The following is an 18,943-nucleotide window of genomic DNA, read 5'->3' on the forward strand; positions in this document are numbered from 1 at the left end:
CTGTGCATCTATTTCCCTTCGATTTTCGCAATAAAAGGAAAAATTGGCCCTACGCAGTCTGCTCCTTCGGCGTGTTTTTCTTTGTTAAAAAAAGAAAAGAAATAAGAGGGCATTAGAATCCAGTATTTCCTTTAAGATCAAAGGTTATTTATATTGATTGGGCCAGGAGTTTTCATCTATTATTTTTATTTGTATAATTGATTTTCCACAAGAAAACAGGAAATGATCATCAAGAGTATTTCTCCACCTCTGGAAATAAAATCTATATCGGCTGAAATCCACAAACTCTTGATTTATACATTGTTATTCTAACTCTGATCAGATGCGAAGGTGATGATGGAGTACATTGGTGCCACCCGTGACATTCAATCCTGTTCCAGTTGAAGACAGCATTGACTTCCATTTCATACTTGGTTTTGCCATTGATGCAGATCCATCTGCTAAGCCTCAAAATGGAAAATTCTCACCATATTGGGCAGACACTTAAACCCCACAATCAGTGGAAGCTATCAAGGAGCGTCACCCTAATGTGAAAGCCTTGGCAAGTCTTTCTGGTTGGAGTTTAGGTGACGAAGTCCTTCGTTGGTACAACCCTGAAAACCCTAAACTTTGGATCGATAATGCTTTCACCTCTCTTACATCCTTAGCTGAGGAATATCATCTTGATGGTGTCGACATCGATTACGAAAACTTCCCTAGAAACAATGCATAGGCGAGCTCATTACCTTGCTGAAAAACCAAAGTGTCATTTCTGTGGCCACCATCGCACCTTTTCACAGTACAACTGTTTTGCCCTATATTGAGCTCTTCATTAAGTACGGAGATGTTATTGACTATGTTAATCACCAATTTTATACCGATAAAGTTAGGAGCCCAAAAGGGTATTTAGCAGCTTTTCAGCTTCGAGCCACGCAATTCGATAAGGATAAATTGTTACCTAGCTATGAAGTGAATGGAAGGGGCATTCAAGGAGACGCATTTTCTGATGCTTTAAATCTGCTGGAGGCAAAATTGGATTTGATGTCAATGGAGTGATGATCTTCTCAGCTGATGCTTCTTCCTCTAATAACTATTACTATGAGAGGAAATCCCAAGCTTTCTTGACCAATTCTACAAGTGTGTGATTCAAATATGTTTCGCAAGAATGCTGTTAAATAAGGACACCTTAAGATCAAATAAAATAGAATTCAAAGTTGATTTCTGTGTCATCTTATACCATTGATTGTGTTCGTCTTCAATTCTCACTGTCTAACAATTCTAACATTAGCCTGATGATTTTCTTGTATATATATAATTTGATAAATATTTGAACATGCATTAATACGAAACAACCGTTTTTCTTATACATACCAAAGGATCGATGTAAAAAGGGGAAAACAGGATCTAGACAATAAGGAAACATAAAGGTTTATTTAATTATAAGTCTCATCACATTTTTAATCCAATCATGGTAAACTAGGTAAGAGATAATTCCTAGTCCATGCTGGAAGCATCAAACACAAGCACAATAATTAAACACAAACTTATAATTCACTGGATATGCAATCCAGGTGATTATTTAAAAATGACTTTTCACTCATCCAGGTACTGACGATCACTTGGAGCAGAACTGTAGAAACGCAGTGGAGAGCTCGACATTGGTTCCTTGTTCCACTTGTATCCCTTCAAAAAATTTGTGAACCAGTGCACTGACCTCTTAGGGTATCTATGCAAGTTATGCTGGTAATCAGTGTAGTAGAGACCAAATCTTATGGTATAACCATTCGGCCATTCAAAATCGTCAGCAAATGTCCATGCAAAATATCCTTTAACAATGGTCCCATAGTTTCTGCCAAGATTTTTGACTGTCAAATTAGTAGACAGTTGCTAGCTGTGTGTGCGAGAGAGAAGAGAGAGAGAGAGAGAGAGAGAGAGATTAAACTCACTCAATGGAGCGTAGAACATTCTTGAGATGGTCATGATAGTATTTTGCCCTGCAAGTATCATTAAGTGCTGTCTTCAATGATATCTGGGATCCGTTGTTGAAATCAGAAACTCCTGATGATAGATGATCAAAACAGTGAAGAAATCACGATTAGTTTAACAATATAATAATTAACTACACTTAAATTGAGATTTGATAACATTTTCCATACCATTTTCAGTTATATAAATTGTTGGATTCCTGTATTGATCCTTGGTGTAGTTCAGAAGATATCGTATCCCTTTTGGATAAACATACAGCCAGGGTGAAGCAGCCTATACATGTTCAGAAACACCGTGTTAATCATGTGTTTTTCTAGTGATTAACTAATTAATCAGCATTTAATCATATTAATGTAATGTATCTGATTGTTAATTTTTATAGGAAGGTTTTACTGCGCACAAACCTGCGGTCCAATTAGCTTTCCATTTTTCTCTCCTGTGAAACAAGAAGGAAAATAAATGATGAATAGTAATGCACTAAGCTTGAATAAGCTCAAATTATAATTAATTTATTCTTGAGTTTTCCCCTAGGAACTCTTAATTCTCTTTTCATTATTTTATAAAATTTGAACATAAAACTTCTGTCCAGGTTCTCTTTTCTATCAAAAACACATTTGTCAAACACTTCTCTTACTTTGAGATCTTTTTCTTAAATGAAAGTTGATTAAATTTTAAGTAATGAATCAAGCCATCAGGGCATTGATTGGCTTGCGCTTATAGTACAGTCAGGCCAAGCGAAAAGACATAAAGAAAAATTAAAAACCATGTGAAGAATTCATCTCGTCTCTTACTCAGAGAGTTTTAAGTTCGCTAATTCATTATCTTTCCATATTCTATCTTCAAATTTCATAAATTATTATGAATTTAATTGTGAGTTTACCAGTAAGATAGACATGAGAATCTGTTGCATAACGAAGGTGAGTTGGATCAGGATCAACATGGGTAAGATTTTGTGCATAGTATGCACCATAGTAATTTAATCCAAGAATGTCATAAGATCCTCGAAGATCTAAGATTTCATTGGCAGTGAAATTCGGCAATCGATCTCCGACTAAACTTCTCATGCTCCTTGGATAGTCACCATAAGTGATCGGGCTCAAGTGCCTAGAAACATCAAAATCTCTTTTAGTTTTTTGGACAATTTTTATTTTGTGTTTGTATCAAGACTTCAACAATAGTAGTGTAAGAAATACTCACCATCCAAGATTGAAATCAAGTATTCTTTGAGCTGCCTCATAATCTGCTGTGGTCTCTGAATAAGGTTCGTACCAAAAGGAACAGAGTGTGATGCCGATCTTGCCATTTTGTTGCTCCTACGTACATCCATTATTACAAGACTCAACAGAAGACAACACGAGGAAGAAGATCTCACTCGACTGCTGTGGATAAGCAGTAATTGTTTCATGGATTAATCTTTTTGGTTCATCAGTTTTGTTATATTACGAACGTACCTGGTAATTTTGCCGATACCATTTGACAGCTGCTGCATGAGAACGAAGCAAATTATGAGTGACGATGTAAGGTTCAGTAGCAGAGTCTCCAGCTTGGCATGCTTTATCCACCCACGCCGAGCATCGTCCCGGTGCACCGACGCCCGAATCAAAGCCATGAACACTGTAAGTGTCTGGCTCATTTAAAGTAAACCAGTGCTTCACCCGATCACCGAACTTTTGAAAGCACAAGTCGGCAAAATCTCGAAAATCATTGCTGTCGATTGGATAATATATAAAAACTCATCATCATGCAAGTTAAAATCCTTGACTTCATTCGAATACAGATACGCTTGAAAAACACTCCTAATGGTGTTTATATTTTTAATGAAAAATTAAATCTGAAACTTACACAATGTTTTCGCTCAGAAAACCTCCATACATATCAAACAATGCTTGAGGAGTGTCCCAATGAAAAAGAGTCACATAAGGCACAAGTCCTGTATATATGAAGTAGATCTGAAGAAATTAATTATAAAACTATATAAATATATATATAATCCGAACACTATTTTGAAATAAGAGTTAATATGTGCTAACCATTCAATATGATTTCATCAATGAGGTTGTTGTAGAACTCGATTCCCTCATCATTTATTCCCCATTGCACCTGCCCACCTATTTCAAACACACACATATATAGAAAGATATATCATTACAGTAAAATGTGATTAATTAAAAAAAAATTAAGCAAACATTGTATACCTAAATGACGCCTCATGCCACTAATCTAGGCCATAAGAAACTTACTAGGTATCACTCTCGTCCAAGAGATGGAGAATCTAAAGGCATCCATATGCATGTCCTTCATCTTCCGAATATCATCCTGCCATAATCATTGTTACCAAGTGCTGAACCAAGAAAGCATTTGTAACAAAAACATTGTCAAGCACTCCTTACTTTGTAGAGATCGTAGAAATCAATTGCAACATCACCGGTGCTATGATCTTTTATTCTGGCTGCAAAGTTTCATGCAAATAACATTTCAAATTAATTTGTTTGAGAGTCTGTATATAATTTACTGGAGAACAAAAATAGCCAATTTGCCCCCTAAATTATAATAAATAATAATAGATTAAGAACCGCCTATAATAGCCCATGGTATTGCATAATCATAGTCTCCCTTCCTCACATAGACTTTTTATGCTTGAGATACCTGGATAGTCATGAGTAAATGTGTCCCATATGCTCGGCCCTCTGTTACTTTTGTTTGCATGACCTTCGTACTGAATATACACCATGCACACAGATAGTTTCAACATTAGCTAGATATGAAAACCTAATTGCCAATTTACACAACAATAAATACTGAAAAATTACTCTATATCGTGGTTTTATCAAAATATATACGAACAATATCTGCTAACTAAAAACTATAGGAATTTACGTTTGCTAATTTACCTCAAATCTTAAATTTTGGGGTTTTTTTTATGAAGCAATTTTTGGATTAATTGATCAATAACTATTTGATCTGTATGATTATTAGATATTACAGAATATTCTCTGACCTGATCAGTAAGAAGATCAGATCCTACATTTGTCATTTAATCATAAATTACCAGCAAAGTCCTCACCACTTAAAGAATTTAAGGTTTTGGACCCTTGAAGGGGTGGGATTAGATCTGAAGATGGCAACTCCACCATAGCCGAAGGCCTTGATGGAGCTTCCAGTTGGACCAAAAGTTAATAAGAGTAATAATTACAATGATTTATTCATTATTAGGCATGTGTTTAGTCCACATTTTAAGCTGAATGAACACTCTCTTTTCCATACCATTTTTTTTTCTCTTTTTTTCAGACCTAATGATAGAGGGAAAAAGAGAAATTTAATTTATCATTCAAATGAGGATAGAGAAATAATTAGACAAATAACATAGAATAATAAATAAATTATATTTTTATTATTATACAAATAAATAAAGTAATAACGTATAGATGCAAGCTAGCTTGTAATGCTTTAGAGGATATCTTAATCTCCTTAATATATGAGTATTATCTTTGATTTATCTAGAAATACAAAGATGTTTTTCTGAATATTATGATTGAGAGGAACTATATATTCCATGCCCGCCCTTTAAAAAGGGATCGATGTATAGTTTCTTCCTCTACTGTCATAAGATTCGGCCATCAACACTGACCTATATAGGAATATTAAAACTACATATAAAAAAAGAGAGAAATCAAGATTAAAATATAAACTGTATAGTAACAAACATGCATGAAGAAATCAAGATTAAAATATAAACTATATAGTAACAAACAAAACATATTGCTAGGACTGGATCCCATGAAGGATAAGTTCATGTATTCTAGCTACCTGGTAGGCAGCTGAGCCAGTCCCAAAAACAAAGCCATCTGGGAAGGAATTTCTGCTAAATGTAGGATCATATGGGATTGTGCAGTTAACATATGTCATTGGCATGGTAGGAGCCAATGAGCTAAGCAACACTAAGAACCCTAAAAGAAGAGACATCTCTCTGATAGCCATTTCTGCTAAGTGTGATTATTGTTCAAAGGCTCTGTGGTTTAAGTTCTTATGATCAAACCCTTTATATAGAGGCTCTAACAGTGGAGATTATAATCTACACGTGAAATGTGCATTCCTGTTTTGTTTGATATATACAGCCTTTTCCTGAATTGCTTTTCTTCGGTGGCCAAAACTTTTTTCGGTGGGGCGACAACAACTTAACAAAGTAGCTTTTGGTATTTATTTATTTATTTGATAACTAAAGTATTGCATTAAAACGCGAAAAGATTGCATCTGCATGGATATCCATGCACATTCTGACGATCGGCCAAACAGATGATATACCCTGAAATGTGAAGCACTAGATCCCTCAAGATTTAAAACATTGGTAATTAACACTTCCATATCCAGTTTAAATCTCATTTTACTTCAAAAAAAGCTATCATATACTCAAAGCATACGCTAAACTTGCTTTGATGATGATTTTTTAGTTTTTACGAAGTATAAAATATTTTCCATTAATTGTGAGCGCAGGAATCGACTAAATTGTTTTGGAAGAAGATGAATTGAATAAGTTGATCCCTGGTGTTTACGACGATCCCAACTCCATGCATCAGTTTGGAAATCCTTAAAAACAGTTGATTTTAAGTTCTTACAAGAAAAACAATATCTTCTGAAAACTGGTAGCTATCATCTGCAGATCTGTACATCAATATCTTCTAAGAAATAATAGAAAATAAAATCATACATGATCAAAAGGGGGAGGAGGATCGCTTTATATCGCTCTGCATGCATTGCACGCATACATGAATCCGGGTTTATCATCGAAGAAAAAGCAGGATTATGATTGTACTAGTGGTGGGAGTCATTGAAAAGGAAGCCAAGCATTATGCATGCTCTCTGAATGTGTTTTTAGCAAGGGTCCATTTCCTTTGGAAAACTTGTATCCACCCGTCCCTCGGTGCTCTCGAAGAGGGCTTGCAGAATTTCAGTCCAAGAACCCTAAGAATATGGCTTTTACGTACGGGAGGCCGGAGGAGAGGAAAATGGGACTGGGATTCCTCTTTCTTGCTGTCTATGTCTAAATGGAAACTGTACTCGAGAAAGCTAACCAGATCAACCACTAAAGGTGATCCGATAGGGAAAAGGAAAGATATAGATTGGTTTGCGAGCTTTAAACAAGCACGGAGAAAGTTGCTTGCACAGCAATAAAGACGAGCAATAAATGAGTGATGATATACATACTCATCCCTAAAGCAATAAAGATATCAAGATCATCAGCTTTTTCCATCTCAAAAATGATTGAAGGATAAATTTAGATCCTAACCCAAGGTTTAAGTTGATTTGTAGAGAGTTGTTGATCGGTTTTTATCCTTTATACACCATAGAATATTTTGAAACATAGAATTACTTGAACTCTTCGAAGAACTTCCAAGTTAACAATTAAAAAGTCTTTAATTGTGGATTAAAAAAAGAAATTTAATTAATGCCAATGAGTTGTAATTCAACAAGTACCAGTGTCTCTTTTTTCTCTAAGAGATTTCAATTTCAAACGTCTCATTTATAAAGGAATCTAATTATATCCATTAAAAAAATCAGGTCTTTTAACAAAGAAAAGTATATATTTTACTAAATTAACCACCAGATAAATCAACTCAAATCCCAATTATCGAATAAATCTTCTATGCCTTGAAAATAAAAAAACAAGATGTTAATTTTAAATAACAACTACAATAATTTGATTTGAAATGATTTCCTATATAAAATATTTTCCCCATTTGATGATCCAACTTTTTATGATTATATCCAATCAACTCGTTCAAGTTTTAGAAAAATAAATTTAAAACAACCAAGTAGTATTTTGAAAAAAAAAAAAAAATAAAATCTCAGCATGGACTTGTGACTTGCAGTAAAAACACGTAAAAATTAGGGGGTTTCTTGTTTTTTGTATTGACAAAATTAAACGAATTCAATGTATAAGTTTTTAATTTTGTTTTCCTTTTGTTGTTAATATACAAGTTATTTACCAATCAACTTTGTAGCGATTTTAACCGAGCCTTATAAGGCCTCGGGGTAGTTATATATTTGTTCTTTTACTTCGAATGTTAAGTTTTGACATAAAAAATTTACGCACTAGCTCCTTTTTTATTTTATGAAAAACAAAAAAAAAATCATTAAGTAACTTGATCAAGCTATAAAAATCACAAGGAATATTCTTGAAGGAATTTTTCCTGAGGACCCCTATAGATCATTCACGGTGTGTTCTACGACATTCACTTTTAGACTGCATTGACTTCTTCTTTAATGAATATCTTTAGAGGTTGTAAATTTTCTCCCGAGTAAAAACTTGAACAATGTCCCTGTGAGACCCCTGAGGGTGTTGATGGGTGACCCTCCGAAGATCAAATCAGTACAAGATGTTTTTATGTGGAAAAAACACATTAATGAATGTATTAATGAGCTTTTATGAAGATAGAGAAGAAGAAGAAAAAGAAAATGTAGAAGTTAGGGAAGAAGAAGAGGGAACATGTTTATGTCTAAGAGCATAAGGTTTCGAACCTTTTTTTCTATGTACTCAAGCTTCCTTTTATATTACTTGTCTTTGACTTGTTTCATATGATATGTAAGGGTTAGAGATGTAATCTCATAAAAATAGTATTATTCTACTATTCGTGCCAACACATCTCATTAATAGAAGCATTGATTTCTTGTTTGTAATTAATAAGATGTGATAGGTATCATAATTAGTAGCTGAGGCACGAAGCAGGGAAGGCTTAGTATGAGGTTACTTTCTAGCTATACGCTAAACCCGAGATCATAGTACTGGGGTTCAGCTTGCGTGTTGATCCCAAGAGTGGTCGGGTAGGGACGCGTCATGGCCCATTTTGGAGTTGGGCAAGGACACATCCTGACCTAGGATGGAGTTAGGCGTGGATTCATCATGACCCAACTTGATGTTGGGTGATGGGCGCTTTTTGGCCAAACATGGAGTTGGGTGATGGCCCAACTTGGGATTGTGGTGGCCTGTTTGAGATTGTGGTAACAATTGCGGTTCAAAATGATTTTCATTTAGAAATGCATTAAAATAATATATATTTTTTATTTTTTTAAAATTATTTTTGATATCAGCACATTAAAATGATTTGAAAACACATAAAAAAATTAATTTTTAGTAAAAAAAATAATTTAAAAACTTGAGGGAGTGTGTTTGTATCGCATTCCAAAATATGATCTTAGAAAGTGATCTTATTGTTCTTTATAAAGTATCATAAAGGTTATTGATCATTTAATTTTTGAAATTTAACTTCCAAAAATACACACACACACTTTTTTTTTTTTTCTTGAATTCAACTCTAATCCTGAAACTATATAGAGGACGTGATTAAGAGGATGAATTAAAGAGAAGAAGAAGAAAATCGATTGCTTTTTATATTAGCGGCTCTGCGTTACATATCATCATAGAAAAAGCGTGGAAATGGCTAAGGACTTAAAAGTAGTGTTGGTGTGGGGGTCCTTGAATAGAAAACCAGGCATAGTCTCTTGAAAAGGTTTCTCGAGTCGGGGGCCATTGCCATGGAAAAACTTCTTTCCAGTTGGTGGTATCAAACCCTAACTGTTGCCTTCAGACGGGGGAGGGAGAGAGAAAACTGGAGCTAGGGTTCCTCTCTTTTGCTAAATGGAAACACTAGTGCATGCAATACTAAGAGAAAGCTAACCAAACAAACAACTAGCTCTAGTTAAGCACTACTAACGAAGAGCTAGCACACACAGAAAGTAGTTATCCAAAACGCAAAAGAAAGATATACATTGGATTGTCAGAGAAGCACACACAGAAAGTTAAGCACTACCAACGAAGAGCAATGGATGAGTCAATAAAAATAACGAGCTCATCATCCCTTTTCCATATGAAAAAGGAATATTGACTAGTAAAATTATAAGGATTAATTAATTATTCAACTTAGATCTTATTTTTAAGCTAAGATATCATCAATATCATAACAAAAAAAAATAGTGGATCATATAACATGCAAAATAAAAATAAAAATACATATCATTTCAAATAACTTTCATATCAAGTTCTACTTGCAGCTAGAAAGATATGGACAGCATAGCAACTTGTATCTCTCAATTCAAATCCTATGAGGGGGATTGTGGAATTTAGAGATGGAAAAAGAATGCTTCCATTGTCTAGTACAAGATCAATTGAAATTCCTGATCGATGATAGAAGAAAAAAGAAAAATTCTACATATATATTACAGATTCAAAAACTAACTGGGTTGAGAGTTGGCCGGCCACCATCTGACTAATATTCTAGCTGTCATCGAGTGTAAAATCCGGCCGGCAATATCATTTAAATCCATGTTGGTCATAAAATCTTTGAAATCAACAAGTCTTTCATTCCGGCCGGCTAATATAAGAAAGATGCTGCAGTATTTTCTTGAAAAAAATCTGCAATGATACCTTGAAAGTGTCACAAAAATAGATTAATTTACTGTCAGTTTATTATATTAGGCTTTTCTTTTTACATATTCTGATTAATTCCTTACTCCCTAGGCCGGATGGCTTAGCTCGTAAAGAGACCATATATAGGTTAACAAGCAGTACTAATCCTTTGACCTGCACAATTAATCACACAAACAGCAGAAAACCATGAGGTCGGTCAAGCTTCATCTCTTTCTCCTCTGTGTTGCCGGAGTTGCTCTTCTTGGTCACCAATGCTGTGGTATGTATATCTGAGCTTTTATGTGATAACATTTTGTTTGTTTGAGATTTTAATAATATCTCAAGAACATAAAACTAATCTTTGTATCCCATTGTAATAAAATAAAAGTTCATGGATTCATTTGTTGATTATATACTTGCTTTTATATAATTGTTTTTTTTTTTTTTTGGATTTCAAGATATTCAAAGATATGATTATGTCAAAACAATAGAAATTTTACGATTTCTGTGGGACATCAAACTGTGCATCCATTTCCCTTTGATTTTCGCAATAAAAGGAAAAATTGGCCCTACGCAGTCTGCTCCTTCGGCGTGTTTTTATTTGTTAAAAAAGAAAAGAAATAAGAGGGCTTTAGAATCCAGTATTTCCTTTAAGAAAGGTTATTTATATTGATTGGGCCAGGCATTCATTTGTTTCCTTTCTTGTTTATTTATTAATTCTAAAAGTTAAAATAGTAGCTTCAAATTAACACTCCCTACACATATGATCAGCTAGTTCGATCATACTGATATTAATTATCAAGACTTTCATCTGCAAAGTATGGAAGAGATAAAACAAAATATGAGCTAACCACAAGGAGTTTTCATCTATTATTTTTATTTGTATAATTGATTTTCTGCAAGAAAACAGGAAATGATCATCAAGAGTATTTCTCCACCTCTGGAAAGAAAATCCATATCGGCTGAAATCTACTAACTCTTGATTTATACGTTGTTATTCTAACTCTGATCAGATGCGAAGGTGATGATGGAGTACATTGGTGCCACCCGTGACATTTAATCCTGTTCCAGTTGAAGACAACATTGACTTCCATTTCATACTTGGTTTTGCCATTGATGCAGATCCATCTGCTAAGCCTCAAAATGGAAAATTCTCACCATATTGGGCAGACACATTAACCCCAAATTCAGTGGAAGCTATCAAGGAGCGTCACCCTAATGTGAAAGCCTTGGCGAGTCTTTCTGGTTGGAGTTTAGGTGACGAAGCCCTTCGTTGGTACAACCCTGAAAACCCTAAACTTTGGATCGATAATGCTTTCACCTCTCTTACATCCTTAGCTGAGGATTATCATCTTGATGGTGTCGACATCGATTACGAAAACTTCCCTAGAAACAATGCATAGGCGAGCTCATTACCTAGCAGAAAAACCAAAGTGTCATTTCTGTGGCCACCATCGCACCTTTTCACAGTACCACTGTTTTGCCCTATATTGAACTCTTCATTAAGTACGGAGATGTTATTGACTATGTTAATCATCAATTTTATACCGATAAAGTCAGGAGCCCAAAAGGGTATTTAGCAGCTTTTCAGCTTCGAGCCACGCAATTCGATAAGGATAAATTGTTACCTAGCTATGCAGTGAATGGAAGGGGCATTCAAGGAGACGCATTTTCTGATGCTTTAAATCTGCTGGAGGCAAATATTGGATTTGATGTCAATGGAGTGATGATCTTCTCAGCTGATGCTTCTTCCTCTAATAACTATTACTATGAGAGGAAATCCCAAGCTTTCTTGACCAATTCTACAAGTGTGTGATTCAAATATGTTTCGCAAGAATGCTGTTAAATAAGGACACCTTAAGATCAAATAAAATAGAATTCAAAGTTGATTTCTGTGTCATCTTATACCATTGATTGTGTTCGTCTTCAATTCTCACTGTCTAACAATTCTAACATTAGCCTGATGATTTTCTTGTATATATATAATTTGATAAATATTTGAACATGCATTAATACGAAACAACCGTTTTTCTTATACATACCAAAGGATCGATGTAAAAAGGGGAAAACAGGATCTAGACAATAAGGAAACATAAAGGTTTATTTAATTATAAGTCTCATCACATTTTTAATCCAATCATGGTAAACTAGGTAAGAGATAATTCCTAGTCCATGCTGGAAGCATCAAACACAAGCACAATAATTAAACACAAACTTATAATTCACTGGATATGCAATCCAGGTGATTATTTAAAAATGACTTTTCACTCATCCAGGTACTGACGATCACTTGGAGCAGAACTGTAGAAACGCAGTGGAGAGCTCGACATTGGTTCCTTGTTCCACTTGTATCCCTTCAAAAAATTTGTGAACCAGTGCACTGACCTCTTAGGGTATCTATGCAAGTTATGCTGGTAATCAGTGTAGTAGAGACCAAATCTTATGGTATAACCATTCGGCCATTCAAAATCGTCAGCAAATGTCCATGCAAAATATCCTTTAACAATGGTCCCATAGTTTCTGCCAAGATTTTTGACTGTCAAATTAGTAGACAGTTGCTAGCTGTGTGTGCGAGAGAGAAGAGAGAGAGAGAGAGAGAGAGAGAGATTAAACTCACTCAATGGAGCGTAGAACATTCTTGAGATGGTCATGATAGTATTTTGCCCTGCAAGTATCATTAAGTGCTGTCTTCAATGATATCTGGGATCCGTTGTTGAAATCAGAAACTCCTGATGATAGATGATCAAAACAGTGAAGAAATCACGATTAGTTTAACAATATAATAATTAACTACACTTAAATTGAGATTTGATAACATTTTCCATACCATTTTCAGTTATATAAATTGTTGGATTCCTGTATTGATCCTTGGTGTAGTTCAGAAGATATCGTATCCCTTTTGGATAAACATACAGCCAGGGTGAAGCAGCCTATACATGTTCAGAAACACCGTGTTAATCATGTGTTTTTCTAGTGATTAACTAATTAATCAGCATTTAATCATATTAATGTAATGTATCTGATTGTTAATTTTTATAGGAAGGTTTTTACTGCGCACAAACCTGCGGTCCAATTAGCTTTCCATTTTTCTCTCCTGTGAAACAAGAAGGAAAATAAATGATGAATAGTAATGCACTAAGCTTGAATAAGCTCAAATTATAATTAATTTATTCTTGAGTTTTCCCCTAGGAACTCTTAATTCTCTTTTCATTATTTTATAAAATTTGAACATAAAACTTCTGTCCAGGTTCTCTTTTCTATCAAAAACACATTTGTCAAACACTTCTCTTACTTTGAGATCTTTTTCTTAAATGAAAGTTGATTAAATTTTAAGTAATGAATCAAGCCATCAGGGCATTGATTGGCTTGCGCTTATAGTACAGTCAGGCCAAGCGAAAAGACATAAAGAAAAATTAAAAACCATGTGAAGAATTCATCTCGTCTCTTACTCAGAGAGTTTTAAGTTCGCTAATTCATTATCTTTCCATATTCTATCTTCAAATTTCATAAATTATTATGAATTTAATTGTGAGTTTACCAGTAAGATAGACATGAGAATCTGTTGCATAACGAAGGTGAGTTGGATCAGGATCAACATGGGTAAGATTTTGTGCATAGTATGCACCATAGTAATTTAATCCAAGAATGTCATAAGATCCTCGAAGATCTAAGATTTCATTGGCAGTGAAATTCGGCAATCGATCTCCGACTAAACTTCTCATGCTCCTTGGATAGTCACCATAAGTGATCGGGCTCAAGTGCCTAGAAACATCAAAATCTCTTTTAGTTTTTTGGACAATTTTTATTTTGTGTTTGTATCAAGACTTCAACAATAGTAGTGTAAGAAAATACTCACCATCCAAGATTGAAATCAAGTATTCTTTGAGCTGCCTCATAATCTGCTGTGGTCTCTGAATAAGGTTCGTACCAAAAGGAACAGAGTGTGATGCCGATCTTGCCATTTTGTTGCTCCTACGTACATCCATTATTACAAGACTCAACAGAAGACAACACGAGGAAGAAGATCTCACTCGACTGCTGTGGATAAGCAGTAATTGTTTCATGGATTAATCTTTTTGGTTCATCAGTTTTGTTATATTACGAACGTACCTGGTAATTTTGCCGATACCATTTGACAGCTGCTGCATGAGAACGAAGCAAATTATGAGTGACGATGTAAGGTTCAGTAGCAGAGTCTCCAGCTTGGCATGCTTTATCCACCCACGCCGAGCATCGTCCCGGTGCACCGACGCCCGAATCAAAGCCATGAACACTGTAAGTGTCTGGCTCATTTAAAGTAAACCAGTGCTTCACCCGATCACCGAACTTTTGAAAGCACAAGTCGGCAAAATCTCGAAAATCATTGCTGTCGATTGGATAATATATAAAAACTCATCATCATGCAAGTTAAAATCCTTGACTTCATTCGAATACAGATACGCTTGAAAAACACTCCTAATGGTGTTTATATTTTTAATGAAAAATTAAATCTGAAACTTACACAATGTTTTCGCTCAGAAAACCTCCATACATATCAAACAATGCTTGAGGAGTGTCCCAATGAAAAAGAGTCACATAAGGCACAAGTCCTGTATATATGAAGTAGATCTGAAGAAATTAATTATAAAACTATATAAATATATATATAATCCGAACACTATTTTGAAATAAGAGTTAATATGTGCTAACCATTCAATATGATTTCATCAATGAGGTTGTTGTAGAACTCGATTCCCTCATCATTTATTCCCCATTGCACCTGCCCACCTATTTCAAACACACACATATATAGAAAGATATATCATTACAGTAAAATGTGATTAATTAAAAAAAAATTAAGCAAACATTGTATACCTAAATGACGCCTCATGCCACTAATCTAGGCCATAAGAAACTTACTAGGTATCACTCTCGTCCAAGAGATGGAGAATCTAAAGGCATCCATATGCATGTCCTTCATCTTCCGAATATCATCCTGCCATAATCATTGTTACCAAGTGCTGAACCAAGAAAGCATTTGTAACAAAAACATTGTCAAGCACTCCTTACTTTGTAGAGATCGTAGAAATCAATTGCAACATCACCGGTGCTATGATCTTTTATTCTGGCTGCAAAGTTTCATGCAAATAACATTTCAAATTAATTTGTTTGAGAGTCTGTATATAATTTACTGGAGAACAAAAATAGCCAATTTGCCCCCTAAATTATAATAAATAATAATAGATTAAGAACCGCCTATAATAGCCCATGGTATTGCATAATCATAGTCTCCCTTCCTCACATAGACTTTTTATGCTTGAGATACCTGGATAGTCATGAGTAAATGTGTCCCATATGCTCGGCCCTCTGTTACTTTTGTTTGCATGACCTTCGTACTGAATATACACCATGCACACAGATAGTTTCAACATTAGCTAGATATGAAAACCTAATTGCCAATTTACACAACAATAAATACTGAAAAATTACTCTATATCGTGGTTTTATCAAAATATATACGAACAATATCTGCTAACTAAAACTATAGGAATTTACGTTTGCTAATTTACCTCAAATCTTAAATTTTGGGGTTTTTTTTATGAAGCAATTTTTGGATTAATTGATCAATAACTATTTGATCTGTATGATTATTAGATATTACAGAATATTCTCTGACCTGATCAGTAAGAAGATCAGATCCTACATTTGTCATTTAATCATAAATTACCAGCAAAGTCCTCACCACTTAAAGAATTTAAGGTTTTGGACCCTTGAAGGGGTGGGATTAGATCTGAAGATGGCAACTCCCACCATAGCCGAAGGCCTTGATGGAGCTTCCAGTTGGACCAAAAGTTAATAAGAGTAATAATTACAATGATTTATTCATTATTAGGCATGTGTTTAGTCCACATTTTAAGCTGAATGAACACTCTCTTTTCCATACCATTTTTTTTCTCTTTTTTTCAGACCTAATGATAGAGGGAAAAAGAGAAATTTAATTTATCATTCAAATGAGGATAGAGAAATAATTAGACAAATAACATAGAATAATAAATAAATTATATTTTTATTATTATACAAATAAATAAAGTAATAACGTATAGATGCAAGCTAGCTTGTAATGCTTTAGAGGATATCTTAATCTCCTTAATATATGAGTATTATCTTTGATTTATCTAGAAATACAAAGATGTTTTTCTGAATATTATGATTGAGAGGAACTATATATTCCATGCCCGCCCTTTAAAAAGGGATCGATGTATAGTTTCTTCCTCTACTGTCATAAGATTCGGCCATCAACACTGACCTATATAGGAATATTAAAACTACATATAAAAAAAGAGAGAAATCAAGATTAAAATATAAACTGTATAGTAACAAACATGCATGAAGAAATCAAGATTAAAATATAAACTATATAGTAACAAACAAAACATATTGCTAGGACTGGATCCCATGAAGGATAAGTTCATGTATTCTAGCTACCTGGTAGGCAGCTGAGCCAGTCCCAAAAACAAAGCCATCTGGGAAGGAATTTCTGCTAAATGTAGGATCATATGGGATTGTGCAGTTAACATATGTCATTGGCATGGTAGGAGCCAATGAGCTAAGCAACACTAAGAACCCTAAAAGAAGAGACATCTCTCTGATAGCCATTTCTGCTAAGTGTGATTATTGTTCAAAGGCTCTGTGGTTTAAGTTCTTATGATCAAACCCTTTATATAGAGGCTCTAACAGTGGAGATTATAATCTACACGTGAAATGTGTTGGTGGGAGAAACCACTGGTGGTGGCTTTGAAACACTCAGAGGGGATAAAACACACTGTTTTATTACACAAAACCGAAGCTTACAAATCAACACAAAAGCTTAACAATTACACGCCCTCTCTCTCTTTCTCTTACTAGTGTTCCTCTCAATTCTCTCCACACATATAACATAAGCTGGGCACTCTATTTATACACAAAAACAGAATAAGAAAATTCAACCTTCAAGTGTGAAGGCGGCTGGCGGCTGTGGGGGCGGCTGGCGGCTGCGGCTGGTGGCTGGCGGCTGGTCGGTTGGTGGCTGGTCGGTGGCAGCTGGTGGTTGCCTTCCTTGACCATCTAGAGGTTGAGTTTAATTCAACAAATCTCCCCTTTAAACTCAATCGAGAGATATCATGCCAAGCATGAACACTTCTCTCTTCAATGCCTTCTCTCTGCTTGTAGACCCTTTTGACACCTATTGCTTTCTTCTTTTCTGGTGGGTCCTTATCTGCATGGAAACAAAACAAAGTTGTATCTTCCATGACCTGAGTGGTATCGTACAACTCTTCAAGGTTTCGCATCTTTCTTGGTCCTTCTGACGAGGATGCTGATGGTGGTGTTGATGATGATGCTCCTGGTGTGTTCCTCCTGTTGAATACAGGGAATCTGTGTACCGGACTTTGTGGTTCAGCTGCTGGTATAAACACTGGACTTTGTGGTTCAGCTGCTGGCACAATTGATTCTTCGACAAGTACTGTTGGTACTTCTTCACCTTCAAGGATCAAATCAAGATTGATCCATTTGATTGCTTCTTGGTCATCACCATTCCATTCCCAAGATTTATCTTCTTCAAAGATAACATCTCTACTTGTAATCACCTTCTTTGTGATGGGATTATACAGCCTGTATCCCATCCTTCTTTCACCATATCCGACAAAGATGCATTTCTCACTCTTATCATCGAGCTTTCTCCTTCTTGCATCTGGGATCTTTGCATATGCCACACAACCAAAGACTCGTAGATGAGTAACACTTGGTTTGTGACCACTCCATGCTTCTTCTGGAGTAACACCTTGCAAACTTCTGGTTGGGCAGCGATTCAACAGATACACTGCACATGATACAGCTTCAGCCCAGTATTGCTTGGGCAGCTTCTTTGCTTTGAGCAAACTTCTAGCCATGTCAAGAATCGTGCGATTCTTCCTTTCTGCTACACCGTTCAGCTGTGGTGTATAAGCTGGCGTCGTCTGATGTCTGATGCCTTGTTGTGTACAATAGGCTTCAAAGTCGTTGGCTGTATATTCTCCTCCTTGATCAGATCTTACTGTTCTGATCGTATAACCAGTTTGCTTCTCCACAATTGCTTTAAAATCTTTAAAACAATTGAATACTTCTGACTTCCTCTTCAGAAAGTATATCCACGTCTTTCTACTAAAATCATCAGTAAAAGTGAGGAAGTACCTATTTTGTCCAGTTGACATAGGCGTGATTGGGCCACACACATCTGTGTGTACTAACTCCAGTGGCCTCTTTGCTCTCCAGTTGACTTCTTTGGCAAAACTGGATCTGTGATGTTTGCTGAGGACACAACTCTCACAGACTTCATCTGGATGATCAATGTGAGGCAAACCTTTGACCATCTTCTTGCTTGCTAGCATCTTCAGACTTGTGAAATTCAGATGTCCAAGTCTCAGGTGCCAAAGCCATTCTTCACTGTTGGTGATGGCGCTCAAACACCTTGCTGCATCATACTGGATGTTCAAAGGAAACATCCTATTCTTGGACATTTTCACGTAGGCCATTAATCTCCAATTGTTGTCTCTAATTGCTAGATGACAATTCTCCGAGTAA

At 35.4% G+C, this 18,943-nt stretch overlaps 2 protein-coding genes and 2 pseudogenes across 2 annotated transcripts; 2 read left to right on the forward strand and 2 right to left on the reverse strand.

The window, feature by feature from the left end:
- The first annotated feature begins 333 nt into the window (after positions 1-333).
- On the forward strand, positions 334-1,124 carry LOC118031816 (chitinase 2-like; annotated as a pseudogene).
- Positions 1,125-1,391: 267 nt separating this feature from the next.
- Positions 1,392-5,977, reverse strand: LOC118032261 (beta-glucosidase 12). The gene is made up of 13 exons (XM_035036908.2): positions 5,773-5,977; positions 4,612-4,681; positions 4,356-4,414; positions 4,206-4,281; positions 3,996-4,073; positions 3,808-3,895; positions 3,417-3,672; positions 3,163-3,278; positions 2,846-3,069; positions 2,370-2,401; positions 2,136-2,238; positions 1,926-2,037; positions 1,392-1,828 (listed from the first exon to the last, which is right to left on the reverse strand). Exons 1-13 carry the CDS (start codon positions 5,941-5,943, stop codon positions 1,573-1,575), a joined length of 1,641 nt encoding a protein of 546 aa, XP_034892799.1. The 5' UTR covers positions 5,944-5,977; the 3' UTR covers positions 1,392-1,572.
- A 5,413-nt stretch (positions 5,978-11,390) lies between these two features.
- Positions 11,391-12,182, forward strand: LOC118031824 (chitinase 2-like; annotated as a pseudogene).
- A 267-nt stretch (positions 12,183-12,449) lies between these two features.
- LOC118032269 (beta-glucosidase 12) lies at positions 12,450-17,036 on the reverse strand. The gene is made up of 13 exons (XM_035036920.2): positions 16,832-17,036; positions 15,672-15,741; positions 15,416-15,474; positions 15,266-15,341; positions 15,056-15,133; positions 14,868-14,955; positions 14,477-14,732; positions 14,223-14,338; positions 13,905-14,128; positions 13,429-13,460; positions 13,194-13,296; positions 12,984-13,095; positions 12,450-12,886 (listed from the first exon to the last, which is right to left on the reverse strand). The coding sequence occupies exons 1-13, from the start codon at positions 17,000-17,002 to the stop codon at positions 12,631-12,633; spliced, it is 1,641 nt and encodes a 546-aa protein (XP_034892811.1). The 5' UTR covers positions 17,003-17,036; the 3' UTR covers positions 12,450-12,630.
- Between the last annotated feature and the right edge of the window lie 1,907 nt (positions 17,037-18,943).

Source organism: Populus alba, chromosome 5 (assembly GCF_005239225.2).
Source record: "Populus alba chromosome 5, ASM523922v2, whole genome shotgun sequence".
In the NCBI taxonomy this organism is placed as follows: Eukaryota; Viridiplantae; Streptophyta; class Magnoliopsida; order Malpighiales; family Salicaceae; genus Populus; species Populus alba.